General features: G+C 44.0%; 1 protein-coding gene across 4 annotated transcripts in view; it reads right to left on the minus strand.

The window, feature by feature from the left end:
- Parp12 (poly(ADP-ribose) polymerase family member 12) overlaps positions 1-4,766 on the minus strand; it is a 102,759-nt gene extending 97,993 nt beyond the window's left edge. Inside the window, exons 1-2 of one of the 4 annotated variants that reach the window (XM_078040633.1) lie at positions 3,998-4,763; positions 233-368 (exon numbers count right to left, since the gene is read on the minus strand). In XM_078040633.1, coding sequence (XP_077896759.1) covers positions 233-368; positions 3,998-4,383 — 522 coding nt within the window. In that variant the 5' untranslated portion in view covers positions 4,384-4,763. Of the gene's footprint in view, positions 1-232; positions 369-3,997 lie in introns of all 4 variants that reach the window. The other 3 variants (XM_078040632.1, XM_078040634.1, XM_078040631.1) reach the window with 3 other exon arrangements.
- Between the last annotated feature and the right edge of the window lie 12,632 nt (positions 4,767-17,398).

The raw sequence follows: 17,398 nt of genomic DNA on the forward strand, positions 1-17,398 counted from the left end.
CCAGCCCAACTGATAAGGAATGAAAGGTTTCAAGAAGTGTGAGGCTGGCCCAAGGTCACAGGTCTAGAAATCAGCAGAACTGGAAATTAAATCCAGGTCTCCACTATGCAGCTGGCCTTTGGTCAAGATAGAGTCCTTGGCTTCACTTCAACCATAATATTTCCTTATTTTCCAACCATCCAGTCTTTTCCATATTCCATGCAGGGACTCCCTTCCCCCCACTAGCACTCACTTCAGGCAAAAGCCAGGGGTCATTCTGAAACAAGAGTTGGCACAGCTCACTATAGGTGAGGTGGTCAACACCGTGAGATCTCAGCACACTCAGGTTGTGATCAGTTGTCAAGCTGTGACCATTCCTACAGTTCTTCCTGCAAAGAAGCAGAGATGGTGTTACAAGCTACGTTGTGTCTGCCCAAACTCTTAGGCTGGAGTTCTACCTCCTAGAACCTTAGAAATGTGACTGCATTTGGAGACAGGGTATTCAAAGGAGTAGTTAAATTAAAATGAGGTCATTAGAGTGGGCCCTACTCCAGCATAAATGCTGTCCTTAGAAAAGAGAGAACACAGTCATGCATAGAGAAAAGACCATGTGAGAAGGAGCCATGGAAAGCAGCCTACAAAGAAACCAACCCTGCAACACCTTATTGCAGAATGTGAGAAAATAAATTTCAGTTGGTTAAGCCACCCAGTCGATGGCATTTTGTCTCAGCAGCCTTGGCAAACTTAACATAGTTAGTGAAATTAGTCTTCATGACAATTTTTCAGGAATACTTCCTGATAGTACTTACAAGCACCAGAGGAAAACCAGCATGCCCATGTAACAAAAACAATGTTTATTCACCAAGAAAGAGATGGGACTATGCAATGCCAAAGGCCCAGGACAACACCTCTCTGAGGACATTCAAAGTGAATGACAGGATCAACATCCAAAAAGGCCTCACAGCACACTGGCTATCAGTAAGCACTTTTAAACATGGGCTGAGTGAACCATCAGAGTGCCTTATGATAACGTATGCATAGGTACGTGTACACACACACACACACACACACACACACACACACACACACACACACCACCTGAGCCCAGCTCTTTTTTCAGCTCCCTTCCTCCATACTTTCAATCCTCAAACATCTGAGGAACATGAACTGGGTGACAGGACCTGGTACCCCATCCTGATGGCCCAGGTTACCAAGACCAGAAAGAGTCAGGCAGATTGCATTTGCTCAGACCAGACACTGCCATCCTACATAGGCCATATTTACAATAAGCACCTCAAAAGAATACCAAACTGCCGATCTACCCCCCAAACCTGTACCTGCCATTGTCTCCTCCACCTCAGTCAAAGGTATCATCTGTCTTTCAACCACATGGACCAAAAACCTCGAGGTCATTCTTGACTCCTCTCTTTCCCTCTTCAGTAAAGGCAACAGAAATAAGAGATGACTCAAATATAGGGTGGAAAGTACAAGGTCAGGTGCAGTGAGAACACGGCAGCAAGAGGGAAGAAGCATCCCAGTCTGGGTTGGGGAGAGGACTGGAGAACAAGTCACAAGAGGGTGCTGGAAGGTGTAAAGCCTTAAGCAAAACACAAAGAGGACAAGGAAGAACCAGGCAAGGAGAGAAAGGCAGAACCTCACAGGTAGAGGAGCAAGTAGTTTGGTGCTGCCAGAGGCTAATGATTATAATGATGATTAATGATGACAATGACAACAAGTAAAACTTATTGAGCTTATACCAAGGACTGCCTAAATGCTTCATGAGTTAACTCAATTCTCTCTTTTTTTTAATACTGATTTTTCATTTTTCGGCAGACACAACATCTTTATTTAATTTTATGTGGTGCTGAGGATCGAACCCAGAGCCGCGCACATGCCAGGTGAGCGCATTACCACTTGAGCCATATCCCCAGCCCGTTAACTCAATTCTCAACAAGCCTGTGAGGTAATATTGTCCCCATTTCATAGATGAGGGAACTGAGGCTCAGATATAAAGCCACTTGCCCAAGATCACCAGCCAAGGAGCAGAGCTGCACTGAATCAAGATGGGCTAGTTCTTGTGACTGTGCTCTTGACTCCCACTCCCTGAGCACAGGATTGGGAGTCAGGGACCATAACTCCTTCCCAGCTCTGTAGCAGGACTGATACCCCATTTCCCATAGACCTGATCTTGTGATCAGGAAGACAAATCACAGGGAAAACAGAAAGTTAGTCAACCACACCCATTCTCCCTTGATGAGTTAGAGAAGGATAGTTCAAGAAACTTCCTTGTGTAAATCAGGGAAATGAGAAAGATGAGGAATGAAGAAAAGACTCAAGTCATTTAAGTCAATAAACATCAGATTTCCAACACAAGCAAAATTTGACCCTAAATTTTGGGAACTAGCATAAGAGTGGAAAAAGTCATCTTTATTTTACCAACTACACACATTAAAAAGATTCACTAGTGACCCCCATCACTGACCCCATCCAGACCCACTATTGTGGGTCTTCTTCCTCTAGGAAACTGCTCCATCCCCCCCCCCAAGGTGGCTCATCCTGGGGGGCAGATTTCCCAGGGTTCCACCTCAGCCTCTTTACAAGCTTCTCCCTAAATCTGATCCACTTCTGGGACTGGAGCCATAGCACTCACCACCCAAAATCTTCCAGATCAGTATCTTGGGAAGCCCAGCCTTCTTCCCAAGCTTCAGATAGAACGAATATCCTCTCCTGCTCTCAATCCACAGTAGGAGCAGAAACCCAAGAGTTGTCAGTTCTCCACAGCCTCTCTCCACACTGTCACCAACTCCTAAACTTCCCCAAGTTCTCACATATGTACCCTTTGGAATATTAAAATACCACAGAAGTTTTCTAATCTGGATACTTCTGGACAGCTGGCTCCTAGAGACATTTCGTAACATTCTTATATCTAGGTAGGGTCTTGAGACAGCTTCTACTCAACGGGAGTCTACCACTTCTAGACCTAGCCCATGAAAATGTCCCTTGTTCATTTTTTCCACCTACCTTTACAACTTGATACCTAGAATGGCCCCAAGAGCCATGTACTGAGGAGGGCAGAGTTCAGGTCAGTCAGCCTGGGTCCCTGAATGACTGCATGGATCAAAGTCCCTGCCCCAGACTATTAAACCTGAGGAAGAAATATATCTACTGTGTTAAGACAAAAGAAGAGAGAGTAAGGAAGGACAAAAGAAGGGAAGAAATAATTCTAGATAACTGGGTTAGCTTCCAAGAAGGTCCTCTAAATCAACATCCTCACCACTACCTAAGACCTCTTCTAAAATGCAAACTTGACGGCTGCTCTCTCTAGCTGCTTGATGGGATAAGGTCCAAATCCTTTTGCATAAACCTCAGCAATCCATTCCACAAATTTCAATGACCACCTGCCAGGGGGCAGAGCACAGGGCTAGACTGAGGAGACAGCCAGCAGGGCCTTTGTCTTTGTTGCATTTGGCTATGGCCTTTGTCCTTACTTTCACCTGGGGCAGGGGGACTGGGCATTATGAGAAAAACAAACACCTAGATGTTATGAATAAGGAGAAAGAGCTCCAAAGAAAGTGACCTTTGAGTTGAGGTCCAAGGCATTAACCAGAAAGGGCCTTCCAAACAGAGGAAGGCAACCAGATGAGCCTGGCTGGGTGGCGGTGATCCAGATTCCCGCAACAAGGACCCCTGAAGGGTGGGCAGGAACCAGATGCCTAAGGCCTGGGAGGACAATGGCAGGGACATGGGCTTCTAGGCGGCCTGGCCCTCCCAGGCAGCTCTGGAGACCAGGGGCGGACACTTTTTCTCTCCCCTCCCCAACTGGCACCGCGCTCCGTGGGCGCCACTCGGTTTCCGACGTCCTCGGGAGAAGAGGCCGCTCCTCGACCCAAGCCCCTCTCCCAGCGTTCCACAGAGGTTTGCTCTGGTGAGCGACGAGGCGAGGCCACCGAAGCCCCCCTCCCCGACCCGCTGGGCGCCCGCGGCCCGCTCCCGCCCGCGGCCCAGCGCGGCGCCTTACCCGGCCCTCAGGAACTTGCAGGCGCCGCAGATCATGAACTTGCAGAGGTGCAGCTGCGCGCAGAGCCCCACGCAGCCGGGCTTGGGGCCGTGGTGCGCGCGGCACAGGCGCAGCGGCGAGGCGGCCAGCACCACGCGCTCGGGGGCCGCGGCCGCCGCACCACCGGCGCTCGCCCGCGCCGCCACCACGAAGCGCCCGCGCTCCCGCAGCAGCCGCTCCAGCGCCTCGGCGCCCAAGCTCGTCCGCAAGCGGCGCCGCAGCTCCAGCAGCTCCAAGGCGCCCCCGGCAGCGCACAGCACCTGGGTCACCTCGCCCACCACGACGGCGGCGGCCTGGGCCATGGCCGTCGGACCGCGGACTGGCGCGACGCCGGCGACGACCGACATGGGCCGGCCGGGCGACTCCCGTGGGGCGGAGAGGCTGGCGGGAAACGAAACCGAAAGCGGACCGGGCGGCGGAAAACAGAACCTGTGCGGCCTCGCCACGCCCCCGGGCCGCAGCTGGGCCGCCGGCCTCGCCTCAGCGCTCCCAGCTGGGCGCCGCGGCTCGACGACCGCTCGGCGCTGACCCGCCTTCTGCAGCCGCGGGGGCTCAAAACCGGGGCCCTCAGGGGGCGTCGCTGGGCGTTGGGGAGGAGCAGCCCCTTCCTCCGGGGTCGCGCTTGCGAGGCTCAGCGCCTTCACCCAGGCGGCCAGCTCACTCCTCCGCCATCCTGCCCGGCGGCGGCCCGTTGGCGTCGTCGGCGCCGCTGGGGACGCCCGTCCGCCTGCCGGCGCGTTTAAGGAGTTCAGGCGTCGCGCAGGCCACGGCCTGGCTTCCTGGAGGGACCAACAGAAGCAGGGGCGACGGGCCTCGCGATGGCGCTCGCCTGTAACCCCAGCCTCTCGGGAGGCTGAAGCAGGAGGATCTCAAGTTTGAGGCCAGCCTGGGCCCCGGGGACGTGGCTCGGTGGTGGAGCACTTCCCCAGTGTCTGTGGCCCTGGGTTCAATCCCCAGTGCCACACACAAAAAAGCGGGACAACGGATGTGGGTTCCACCCCCCGGAACAAGTGGAAACAATCACTCCCAATTACAAACGGGCCTGTTGCCCGGGCCCTTGGAATCCAGGCAGTGGATTCCGTATTTCAAACCAAAAAAAAAGGTCTTGTTCTTTAAAAAAACGAGTCCAGTTTGTCCCCACCCCTTCCAAGTAAAGCCCCAACAAGGTTGAAAGGCCCTCCAGAGCCTAGGACTCTCGGGTGTTGCTGGGTGAGTTGTCAAAAGTCCTCCGGGTAGTGGGGGCGGGGTAGTTATTACATTTAAAAGGAGCAGGATTCTTGAGCCCGGGAACAGAAGTCACGTACTCACGCATTTAGATGGCGCCGAGAGCATATGGCTGACTCCAAGGCACACTATTAGCAGCTTTATCAAGTATGCATTAAATCTGTTGACCGATGTGTTGAGAAAAAAATTAAAAGAAATGTCTAACAAAGAGACCCTACTTGTGCGTGTATGCACCAGAATAGTTTTGAGCATTGGAGGAAACTGTGGTTGTAGGATGTAGCAATAGGTTCTAGGAAAGTGGAAAAGGGAAGACGAGGGACAGAAAGATTGGGGTGAACCCATAGTACATTAACTGTAGAATTACCACAAAAATGGGGAGGGGAATGGTGGAGCCAGATTTAAAGTTAGGTAGTCAGTGTAGTTAGGTAAATCGGGTCTAATACCGAGTGAAATCTAAAATGGAGGCCATGCTGGGAATGACTCAGGGAAACTGGGACAACTCATGGAATGTTAATGAAGTCCTGAAGAGGCCCTAGGCCAAAGTCCACCTCAAAGAAGTGATAATGAAGTCCTTCCAGACCAGATTACTTCTTTGGCCCACCTGTGTCCCACCCCTTGGGCCTTCCCACCTACATGCCATCACCGAAACTATAAAAAGGGGAGACAACCGCACTTCCCCGGATTCCACCTCTTGGGTCCCCTTCTTCCTGCGGGAGAAGCCTTTTCTGCTGTCCTTTAATAAACTTCTAATTTCTACTCTGACCTTCCCTTGGTGTGCTTCTTTGCTGTTATTCTTCAACATCGGGGAAGCAAGAACTCGTCACCGGTCAACAGCGGTAACAATGGGACTGGGACAGTGCAACTCAGTGGTAGAGCAGATTCAGTATGAGGCCCTAGGTTGAGTCCCCAGCACCACCACCTCCCCAAAAATAAAAATTATAAAGTGTAAGGAAAACTTAATAGTAACATGGACAAATGAATATGGATTAACGTTTTTAAAATTTATTTTTTAGTTTTAGATGGACCCAATATATTTTATTTATGTGGTGCTGAGGATTGAACCCAGTGCCCCATGTCCGCTAGGTGAGCACTCTACCACTGAGACACAACAACCCCAGTTAACCCCTGGATTAACTTAATTAGGGAATTGGATAAGGAACAATTTTGTTGGATTTTGTGATTTTAATTTTTTAATAGTATAAATACTTTTAATTTAAGCATTTAATTTTTAATTTTAGTTGTGGTTTTGACATTATTTTACAATAAAATAAATTTTTGAAAGGAAAGGAAAGGTGATATCAGTGAAACGAGTGGGTTAAGACCTCAAAAAGTAATGGGAAAAAAAAAAAAAACTTGCATTAAAGCAATAAAAAACATGGCAAAATTGTCAACTTTTCCAGAGCTCTGGAAATTAACCAAAGGCTTGCAGTAACTCATCTAGCATTTCTCAAGAAAAAACAGCTGAATCTCACTACGAAGAGCAATCTTTGTAGCATTTTAACTTACCCTAGTCCTCTCCCACCTCCAGTTCCATGGCAACCTTGAAAATTAATAGCCCACATTCCCAGTATCTGTACCAGGGAGAGGGTTAAGTACTGGAGCCCTTTCAAAGGCTCATTCCCAAGGAAGTCATTATTTGACCTATTTAGTAGTTAAAGGTTTGCCTTTACCTGGTCTCATTGGAATTAGCCTAAGAGTTGTCAATGCTTTAATAATATGACTTGGCTAAGGTAATAGATTACAATTGGGGAAAACAATAAACTAACAAAAAGCTGAAGAATTAGATGTCCACAGGAACTTTGAAAAGCTCCAGCTCAGGAAACACTTGTCCAAAAGATTTTAACCTTTCACACTGAAGTTCTCTGCACCAAGATGCACACAGAGCCACTTGGCAAAGACTAGGAAACAATTTCCAAATGTTACTCCATTCAGAAAGCTAACCAACTGGAGGCTCAATGGTCACATACAATGCAGATACACGCTTTACAAAGTTAGTTTGGAAAAGTCACCAAACAAAGAAGCAGCAACTATTAAAACGAGAAGCAACAACGAACCCTAAAGAGGGGAGAGAGTCTGCTTTTAGGAGTTGCCACATTATTTGAAATGTCCAATTTTCAACCAAAAACTATAAGACATTTAAAGAAATAAGAAATTATGACCTATACTAAGTAAATAAGATTAATCAATAGAAACGGTCCCTGAGGAAGCCCAGATGTTGGACTTTATAGACAAAAGTCAGCTATTTGAGGTATGTCGAAAGAGATAAACGACACTCTCTCCAAAAGATGAAAGGAAATTGTGAGGATGATGTCTCATCAGAGAATATCCATATAGGATTATAAAAAGGAACTGAGTAGAAATTCTAGAGCCAAAAAGAACAACGAAAAGAAAATTCACTAGGATTCAACAACAGATTTGAGCAGGCAAAAGAGTCAGCAAACTTTGAGATTTTCTGGTCCATGGAGCAAAACAAACAAGCAAAAAAAGAATGAAGCAAAAGGAGCAAATCCTGAGACCCATTCTGGACACCAAGTACTAGTGAAGCCAGATTTAAAATTAAGTTGTGTAATTAGGTAAATCCGGTCTAATATCTAAAATGGAGGCCATGTTGAGAATGAATTCCCGAAAAGTTGAACAACTCTTCTGGAATGTTAATGAAGTCCAGGAAAAAGCCCAAGGCCAAAGGCCATCCCAAAGAAATGTTAATGAACAGCAAACTCCAGGTGCCCAGATTACTTCTTTGGCCCACCTGTGTCCCAACCCTTGGGGCCTTCCCACCTACATTCCATCACCGAAAACTATAAAATGGAGAGACAACCGAGCTTCCACGGATTCCATCTCTTGGGTCCTCTTTCTCCTCCGGGAGAAGTCTTTTCTGCTGTCCTTTAATAAACTAATTTTCCACTCTGCCCTTGCCTCGGCTTGCCTCTCTGGTGTTATTCTTCAACATTGGGGAAGCAAGGACTCGTCACCGGTCAAAAGCGGTAACACTAGGAGTAAAAGAGAGAAAGAGGAAAGAAAGGATGTTTGAAGAAATTGTGGCCAAAACTCCAAATTTATGAAAAACACTAATCTATACATCCAAGTAACTCATTGAACTCCAGTAAGATAAACTCAAGATCCACACCTAAACACATCATAATTAAGCCACTGAAAGACAAAAGAAAATATCAAAAGTAAAAAAGAAGCAACTCATCATGCACAAGGGATCCTCCATAAAATTAACCATGTTTTTTATTAGCAATCTTACTTATTAGAAGTGGAATTGTTACCGCTGTTGACGGGTGACGAGTCCTTGCTTCCCCAATGTTGAAGAATAACACCAGAGAAGCACGCCGAGGCAAGGTCAGAGTAGAAATTAGAAGTTTATTAAAGGACAGCAGAAAAGACTTCTCCCGGAGGAAGAAGGGGACCCAAGAGGTGGAATCCGTGGAAGTGCGGTTGTCTCTCTGTTTTATAGTTTTTGGTGATGGCATGTAGGTGGGAAGGCCCGAGGGTTGGGACACAGGTGGGCCAAAGAAGTAATCTGGGCACTTAAGTCAGCATCTTCAAGTTTGCAGTTCATTAACATTTCTTTGGGATGGACTTTGGGCCTAGGGCTTTTCTTGGGACTTCATTAACATTTCAAGAGTTGCTCAACTTTTCCGGAAATTCATTCTCAGCATGGCCTCCATTTTAGATTTCACTCTATATTACCGATTTACCTAACTACACTGACTGCCTAATTTTAAATCTGGCTTCAGAATGACTTATTCAAACTACAAAAGAAAAAAACCACCACCAAGATTTTAAAAAATTTTTTTAGTATTACATGGGGACAATATCTTTGTTTATTTTTATGTGGTGCTAAGGATTGAACCCAGGGTCTCACATGTGAAAGGCGAGCGCTGAGCCACAACCCCAGCCCAACAACCAAAATTTCTATATCCAGCATAATCATCTTTCAAACATGAAATATAAATTAAGACATTTCCAGATAAACAAAAACTGAAAGAATTAGTTGTTAGCACTAAAAGAAATACAAGAGTCTTTTGGGCTGAAAGTTAAGGACATTAAACAATAATGCAAATCCTCATGAAGAACTAAAAAGCATCAGTAAAGGTATAGTATTAATTATTAATACTATATTAAAAAATATAGTATGAAATATATTTTTTTATTTGCAACTCTTTGCCCATATCTAATTTAAAAGACAACTGCATAGGACTGAGATTGTGGCTCAGAGGAAGAGCACTTACCTAGCATGATCGAGAGTCTGGGATTCCATCCTCAGTACCACATTTAAAAAAAAAAAATTAAAATGAAGGTATTGTGTCCACCTACAACTAAAAAATATTTTTTAAAAAGACAACTGAACAATGCAATAATTATAAATCTTGTGAATATGTTCTCTGACTATAATGGAATAAAATTAAAAATGAACAACAGAAGGAAATTCACAAGTATGTGGAATAACATGCTTCTAAATCTTAAGTCCAAAAAGAAGTCACAAAGGAAATTTGAAAATATTTTGAGATAAATGAAAAAAGAAAACAGAGTGAAAGTAATGTTTAGAGGGAAATTTGTAACTGTCAATACCTACATTTAAAAGAAGATCTCAAGTCAATAACTTAACATTCCACCTTAGAAACTAGGGGGGCGGGGGACCAGCAAACCAAGTCCCAAAAGAAGTAAAATAAACACAATAGAGAACACAAGAAGAACACAAAGATTCAACCAAATCAAAAACTGGTTCTTTGACTGATTTTTAAAAAAAAAATGTGTGTGTGTGTGTGCAAATCTTTACCTAGACTGATCAAGAGAAAATAGAAGACTAAAATTACTAATAGCAGAAATAAAAGAGGGGTCACAGCCTTGAGTAGTCTTATGCACGTAATCCCAGCAATTCCAGAAGCTGAGACAGGAGGACCACAAATTCTGAGGCCAGTTTGGGCAACTTTTTTTTTTTTTTTTTTTTTTTTAAAGAGAGAGTGAGAGAGGGGAGAGAGAGAGAGAGAGAGAGAGAATTTTTAATATTTATTTTTTAGTTCTCGGCGGACACAACATCTTTGTTGGTATGTGGTGCTGAGGATCGAACCCGGGCCGCACGCATGCCAGGCGAGCGCGCTACCGCTTGAGCCACATCCCCAGCCCCAGTTTGGGCAACTTAGCAAGACTGTAAAGCACCTTTGGGTTTAATCCCACAAAAAATAGATATAAACTTCTAAAAATGTATAAAAAAGGGGTCATTAATACTGACCTTACAGAAACAAAATAGGAATATAAGAAGAAAGAGCCACAGTTTCTAGATACTGTATTTGGTGTTTGACATCATAGTCTTTGTTGACACTGGAAGTACTGCCCTTCACAGGGCTGGCTAATTTCTAGGGCTAGCAAACAACTCACATGTGAACTGCCTTTCAGTGCAAACCAGCTGAGCCAGGGCCATGTCTGCAGCCAGCTCCTTCCTGGAGCTACCATACTTTGGGCCATTGTTCCGCTGCCCTGTTCCCTGCAGACCCAGGGTCTTAGGCTACTGAGAACAGTCTCTGTATGCCTCACAGGCTGCAGAGATTATTCAGGCTAACCTACCCTAAGCTTGCTGACCCACTGCCTTACTACAGAAGCCACAATAAAGACCCTTGCCCATATTTCCCCCTAGCTCTGGCTGCCTCCCTGTGGCTTGTTGTCCCTCCTATTTCTAGAGATCTTAAGAGTATAAAAATCTTCCCTCCTGACTGTCATCTGTAAGTCTTGGTGTATTGATTAAAATGAATCCTGGTTATCCCTCTAGAACACAGATTATGAAGGGTTTTAAGATAAAATAGAGGGGGTTGTGGTTATGGCTCAGTGGTAGAGCGCTTGCCTCGCACAAGCAAGGCCCTGGGTTCGATCCTCAGCACCACATAAAAATAAATAAATAAAATTTTAAAAAAAGAGAGAATGGCTATAAGATGCCCAAGTGGAAATGCCTAGCAGATGCTTGGATCTGAATCTGGCATTTAAAGAAGACGCAAATGCATTTGAACCCACAGGACTGGATGACAGTACCCTAAAAAAGAGTGTGACTCTAGAAGGGAAGGATTCCAAGGGATGAGAAGCCAGTAGGGTAAGAAGCAAGCAGAAGAATATGGAGTCACAGAAGCCAAATATCTTTTTTTTTTTTATTGATTCTTTTTACTTCTCTATAACATTAGGATTCATTTTGACTTAATTATAAAATCATAGAATATAATTTATTTTATTTTTTAAAATTTTTTTAATTGTAGATGGACACAATACCTGTATTTTATTTATTTTTATTTTTATGTGGTGCCAGGGATCAAACCCAGTGCCTCGTGCATACCAGGCAAATTTTCTACCACTGAGCCACAGCCTCGACCGCCACAGAATATAATTTATACTGATTCAGTCCCTAGTCCATCCTCCCCTTTCCCTTTCCTCCTCTCTCACCCTATTCCCTTCCTCTACTCTACTGATCTTTCTGCTATTTAGTTTTTATTTTTTTAAATTACTGTCTTGTAGATACACATGATGGTGGGATTCACTATAATATATTCATATATATATATATCACACACACACACACAGGAAAAGTAGGTCATATTCATTCCACTGTCTTTCCCTAACCCATTCCTCCTCCCCTCCCTTCATTCCCTTTCTACTCTACAGATCTTCTATTTTTTTATCCCCTCCCCCTTATTTTGGATTACCTTCTGCATAACAGAGAAAACATTCAACCTTTGGTTTTGGGGGTTTGGCTTATTTCACTTAGCATGACATTCTCCAGTTCCATCCATTTACCAGCAAGCACCACAATATCATTCTTCTTTATGGCTGAGTAATACTCCATTGTGTATATATATACCACATTTTCTTTATTCATTCATCTGTTGAAATGTACCTAGATTAGCTCCATAGTTTGGCTATTGGGGATTGTGCTGCTATAAACATTGATGTGTTTGCATCACTGTAGTATGCTGATTTTAAGTCCTTTGGGTATATACTGAAGAGTGGAATAGCTGGGTCATACAGTAGTTCCATTCCTAGCTTTTAAAGGAATCTCCATACTGCTTTCCAGAGTGGTTGCACTAATTTGCAGTCCCAACCAACAATGTGGGAGTGTACCTTTCCCCCCACATCCTCACCAATATTTATTGTCATTAGTATTGTTGATAATTGCCATTCTGACTAGAATGAGATGAAATCTCAATGTAGTTTTAATTTGCATTATTCAAATTGCTAGAGATGTTGAATATTTTTCATATATTTGTTGACTGTATTTCTTCTTTTGAGAAGTGACTGTTTAGTTCCTTCGCCCATTTATTGATTGGAGTATTTGGTTTTTTTAGTGTTAAGTTTTTTGAGTTCTTTGTATATCCTGGATATTAATTCCCCATCTGAGGAGCAGGTGTGAAAGGTAAAGTTTCTAAGCTGCAAAGCCTGAATTAAAATGTAAAAGACTAGGTATTGTTAAGTTCCTCTGCTACACCCAGAACCTGAAATTCCTGAGATAGTTAAGACAACGCCCTACTGGCCATTTAGCCTAGGGCCCTGTGCAGTTTGTCACAGGGCCCGAACCAATCAGTTTGAATGTGTACCCCGCTTAGGAGTGACCAATCACCCCTGCCCGACCTGTTCCTGCCAATGAATGTGCTAATCACGTCTCAGAGTTGTTGTTCAATTTTCCCGAGCCTCATGATGATTTGTTCTGATGTATGCAAAGCCCCCCCCCCAGCCCTCCCTAAAAAGTGTACTTAAGCTCTGCTTGACCTCTGCTCTGGGCTCTGGGCTGCTCTCCCTTCCTGAGTGAGCCTTGAGCCCCAGCATGCTGGTTCAATAAACTCCCTCCTGCCAATTGCATGAAGCCAGTCTCTTGTGTGGTCTCTTTCTCCCACGCTTCGCCAGACCCTTACAGGTGGTAAAGATTTTCTCCCATTCTGTAGGCTATCTTCATGTTCTTGTTTCCTTTGCTGTGAGGAAGCTTTTTAATTTGATGCTATTCCATTTTTTTTTTAGTTGTTGATGGACCTTTACTTTATTTATTTATCTGTGGTGCTGAGAATCAAACCTAGTGACTCATACCTACTAGGCAAGGGCTCTTCCACAGAACCTCAACCCCAATCCCATTTATTTTTATTTTATTTCTTGTCAAGGAAGTCCATTCTTGTGCTCACATATTGGAGTGTTGGGCCTACGTTTTCTTCTGGCAGTTTCAGGGTTTCTGGTCTAATTCCCAGGTTTTTGATCCACCTTGTGTTGATGTTTGTGCAGGGTAAGAGATAGGGGCCATATTTCATTCTTCTATATATGGATTTCCTGTTTTCTAAGCACCATTTGTGAAAGATATATTTGACATTTATTTTTTATAACATTGTCTAGTATTAGATAACTGTATTTATGTAGGTTTGTCTCTGTGTCTTATATTCTATCCCATTGCCCTTCATGCCTGTTTTAGTGCCAGTACCATGCTGTTTTTCTTATTATAGTTCTGTAGTATAATTGAGATTTGGTATTGGATGCCCCCTGCTTCACTTTTCTTGCTAAAGATTACTTTGGCTTCTGGATCTATTATTTTTCTAAATGAATTTCATAACTGATTTTTCTAGTTCTGTGAAGAATTTTAATGAGAATTACATTGAATCTGTTTAGTGCTTTTGGTAGTATGGCCATTTGACAATATTAATTCTGCCTAACTAAGAACATGGGAGGTCTTTCCATCTTCTAAGGTCTTCTTCAATTTCTTTTCTTATAGTTCTGTAGTTTTTATTGTAGAGGTCCTTCACCTGTTTTGTTATATTGATTCCCAAGGTTTTGTTTGTTTGTTTTTGAGGCTATTAGAAATGGATTATTTTTCCTAATTTCTTTTTCAGCAGATTCATTATTGGAATATAGATATGCAATTGATTTGTGGGTACTGATCTTGTAACTTGCTACTTTGCAGAATTCATTTATGAGCTCTATAAGTTTTCTGGTGGAGTTTTTTTGGGTCTTTTAAATGTAGAATCATGTCACCGGCAAATATAAATAAATTGAGCTCTTCTTTTCCTATTTTTATCCCTTTAATTCCCTTCTCTTGTATGATGGCTCTGGCCAGAGTTTCAAGGACTATGTTGAATAGGAGTGGTGAAAGTGGGCATCCCTGTTTTGTTCCTGTTTTTTTTGAGGAAATGCTTTCAGTTTTTCTATATTCAGTATAAGGTTGCCTTGGGTTTGTCATATGTAGCCTTTACAACAACAAGGTAAGTTCCTTCTATCCCTAGTTATCTAGTGTTTTAAACATGAATGGAGGGCTGGGGATGTGGCTCAAGTGGTAGCGCGCTCGCCTGGCATGCGTGCGGCCCGGGTTCGATCCTCAGCACCACATACCAACAAAGATGTTGTGTCCACCGAGAACGAAAAAATAAATATTAAAAATTCTCTCTCTCTCTCCTCTCTCACTCTCTTTAAAAAAAAAAAATGAATGGATAGCTGTACTTTGTCAAATGCCTTTACTGCATCTATTGAGATAATCAGGTGATTCATATCCTTAAGTCTATTTATGTGGTGAGTTAGTTACATTTATAGATTTCTGTATACTGAACCAACCCTGTATCCCTGGAATGAAACCCACTTGATCATGGTGCACTACCTTTTAATGTTTTTGTAAGAAGTTTGCCAATATTTTATTAAGATTTTTCTTTCATCTACGTTCATCAAGGATATTGGTCTGAAGTTTTCTTGCCTTGATTGTTTCTTTGTCTGGTGTTTTGATAACTGGCTTCGTAGAATGAGTTTAGCAGTGCTCCCTCCTTTTCTATTTCATGGTTTTTGTGAATGATTGGTGTTAGTTTTCTTTAAAGATCTGGTAGAACTCAGTTGAGAATCCATCTGGTCCTGAAAAAGCCAAAGACCTTTCTAAAATCATTATTTTTTTGTGATACTGTGGGTTAAATCCCCCAGGCATGCTCTACCACTGAGCTACACCCCCAGCCCTTTCTATTTTGAGACAAGTTCTCACTAAATCACCCAGGCTGGCCTAGAACTTGCAATGCTCCTGCCCCAGTCTCCCCAGTAGCTGGTATTACAAGGGTGCAACTCTGCACCCAGCCAAATATCTAAAATAAGAAGGGATGGTCAACTACATTAAGTGCTATCAAAAGACTGAATAAAAGAAGATAGAAATGTTTTGTCTACTGTGGCATCCACCTGGAAACTTAGTAGCTAAAAAACACAATGATTTATGTTTCATGATTCTGTGAGTTGATGGGGCTCAGCTTGGTAGTTTTTCTGCTCTGCATGGCCCATGCAGCACAAGTCACTCCTGTGGCTGCATTCAGCAGGCATCTAAGCAGGGATGAGAATATCCATGATGGGTGCTCTTCCTTCAGAGTATGCTCTGTGTAGCTCTCATCATTTGGTAGTCTTGCCTGAGCTTACTTCGAGTGTCCTGGTCACTTCCAAGAGAATAACCTCAATGTCATATCAAGGTGTTGTGGTTCAGATATGTAGTGTCCCCCAAAAGCTCATGTGTGAGACAATGCAAGAAGATTTAGAGGTGAAACAATAGGGTTATGAGAGCCTTATCCAAATCCCTTGATGGAATTAACTGGGTGATAACTAAAGGCAGGTGGGGTGTGGCTGGAGAAGGTGGGATTCGAGGGTGTGCCTTTGAGGTCTATATTTTGTCCCTGAAGAGTGGAGCTTGCTTTATATTTCCTGATGTGATGTCCTGAGCCTCTTTCCTCTGTCTCACCCTTCTGCCATGATGTTCTGCCTCACCTCGAGCCCCAAGGAATAGAACCTGCCTTCTGTGGACTGTGACACCTCTAAACCGTGAGGACCCAAATACACTTTTCCTCCTCTAAAATTGTTCTTATCAGGTCTTTTGATCGCGGCAGCAAAAAAGTCAACTAAAACATCAAGTTTCTCCATTTTTCTGAGGAGCTCTTGCTTCTGCCCTTAAAGTCATCCTTTCCTACAAGAAATGGCTCATATTGGCCGTGAGTAATTTTCTCAACCTGCTTCCTGTCCACAAAAGATTGAGGGCCAACAAGACTTCTCACTCTGGAACTGTCCCTATCCTTTCTTTTCCAAGCTGGTACAGTTGTGTAGGTTTTCTGTGTATCAAGTTATGATGCACTCTATTATGCAAAAGCCGCATCCACAAATATCTTTGAGACAGGTCCTTCTCTACTCTGGCCTGTGTGTCAGGGTGCTTAAGAATCTAGAATTCAGCCATAAAGGATCTGGTAGGTGTATTTTTGATGTTTGTGTGTGTGTTTTGCTGGGAGCTGGGGATCAAACCCAGAGCCTCACTCATGCCTCCTACCACTGAACTACACCCCTAGTCATTGCTTTTGATTTTGAATGTGAGGCCACATTTTACCAGCAGGCCCTGCCCCTAGTCTACATCCAGCATTGGCTAATGCCTGAAGGTAGGTGGGCAGAGGGGTGGGGGTGGTGGGGGGAATAAAGTCCCAGCCCTTCTGGCTCTTTGTTCCTTCTCTGGGAAAAGTGACTACAGAGGCTAGGGGCAGTTCTCTGATGAAAATTTTGATTCAGGCCTTAGAAGCAAGGTTCACAGATGGGCATATAGAAGGGTAAAAGGGACCCAGAGAAGAGCCGAAAGTCCATGGCCAGCTTTTGGTTCCAGTCATGTTCATGACATCCATGTTCAGAAGGGCTCCATGCCAGGCCCAGAGAGCTGTGCATCGTGGGGCCAGGCTTTGGTATTGTTGCAGTGCCTCTAGCGTATTTCTCATTTCCTTCATTCTTACAGAAGAGACCCTACCTTGTTCCCATTGACCTCCCCAGGGACCACCTAGTTCAGTACTCAGAAAATATTTGAGGAAGAAACAGAGAAAACAAGGTCATCCAAAATCTCATCATCCATGCTGAACCCATATCAGTCCCTGGGGATTTGCTCTGGACAGGAGTAGGCTAGAAACCTTGCCCCCCAATTCCACCTTGGCCTAAGGGAAAGTGATCTTTCTTTTTTTAAAAAAAAAATTATTTTTCAGTTTTTCGGTGGACACAACATCTTTATTTTACATTATGTGGTGTTGAGGATTGAACCCAGTGCCCCGCGCATGCCAGGCGAGCGCGTTACTGCTTGAGCCACATCCCCAGCCGGGAAAGTGATCTTTCTAAGGGTAGTGGGCAGGCTGATGGCTCTGA

Source organism: Ictidomys tridecemlineatus, chromosome 2 (assembly GCF_052094955.1).
Source record: "Ictidomys tridecemlineatus isolate mIctTri1 chromosome 2, mIctTri1.hap1, whole genome shotgun sequence".
NCBI classification, from domain to species: Eukaryota; Metazoa; Chordata; class Mammalia; order Rodentia; family Sciuridae; genus Ictidomys; species Ictidomys tridecemlineatus.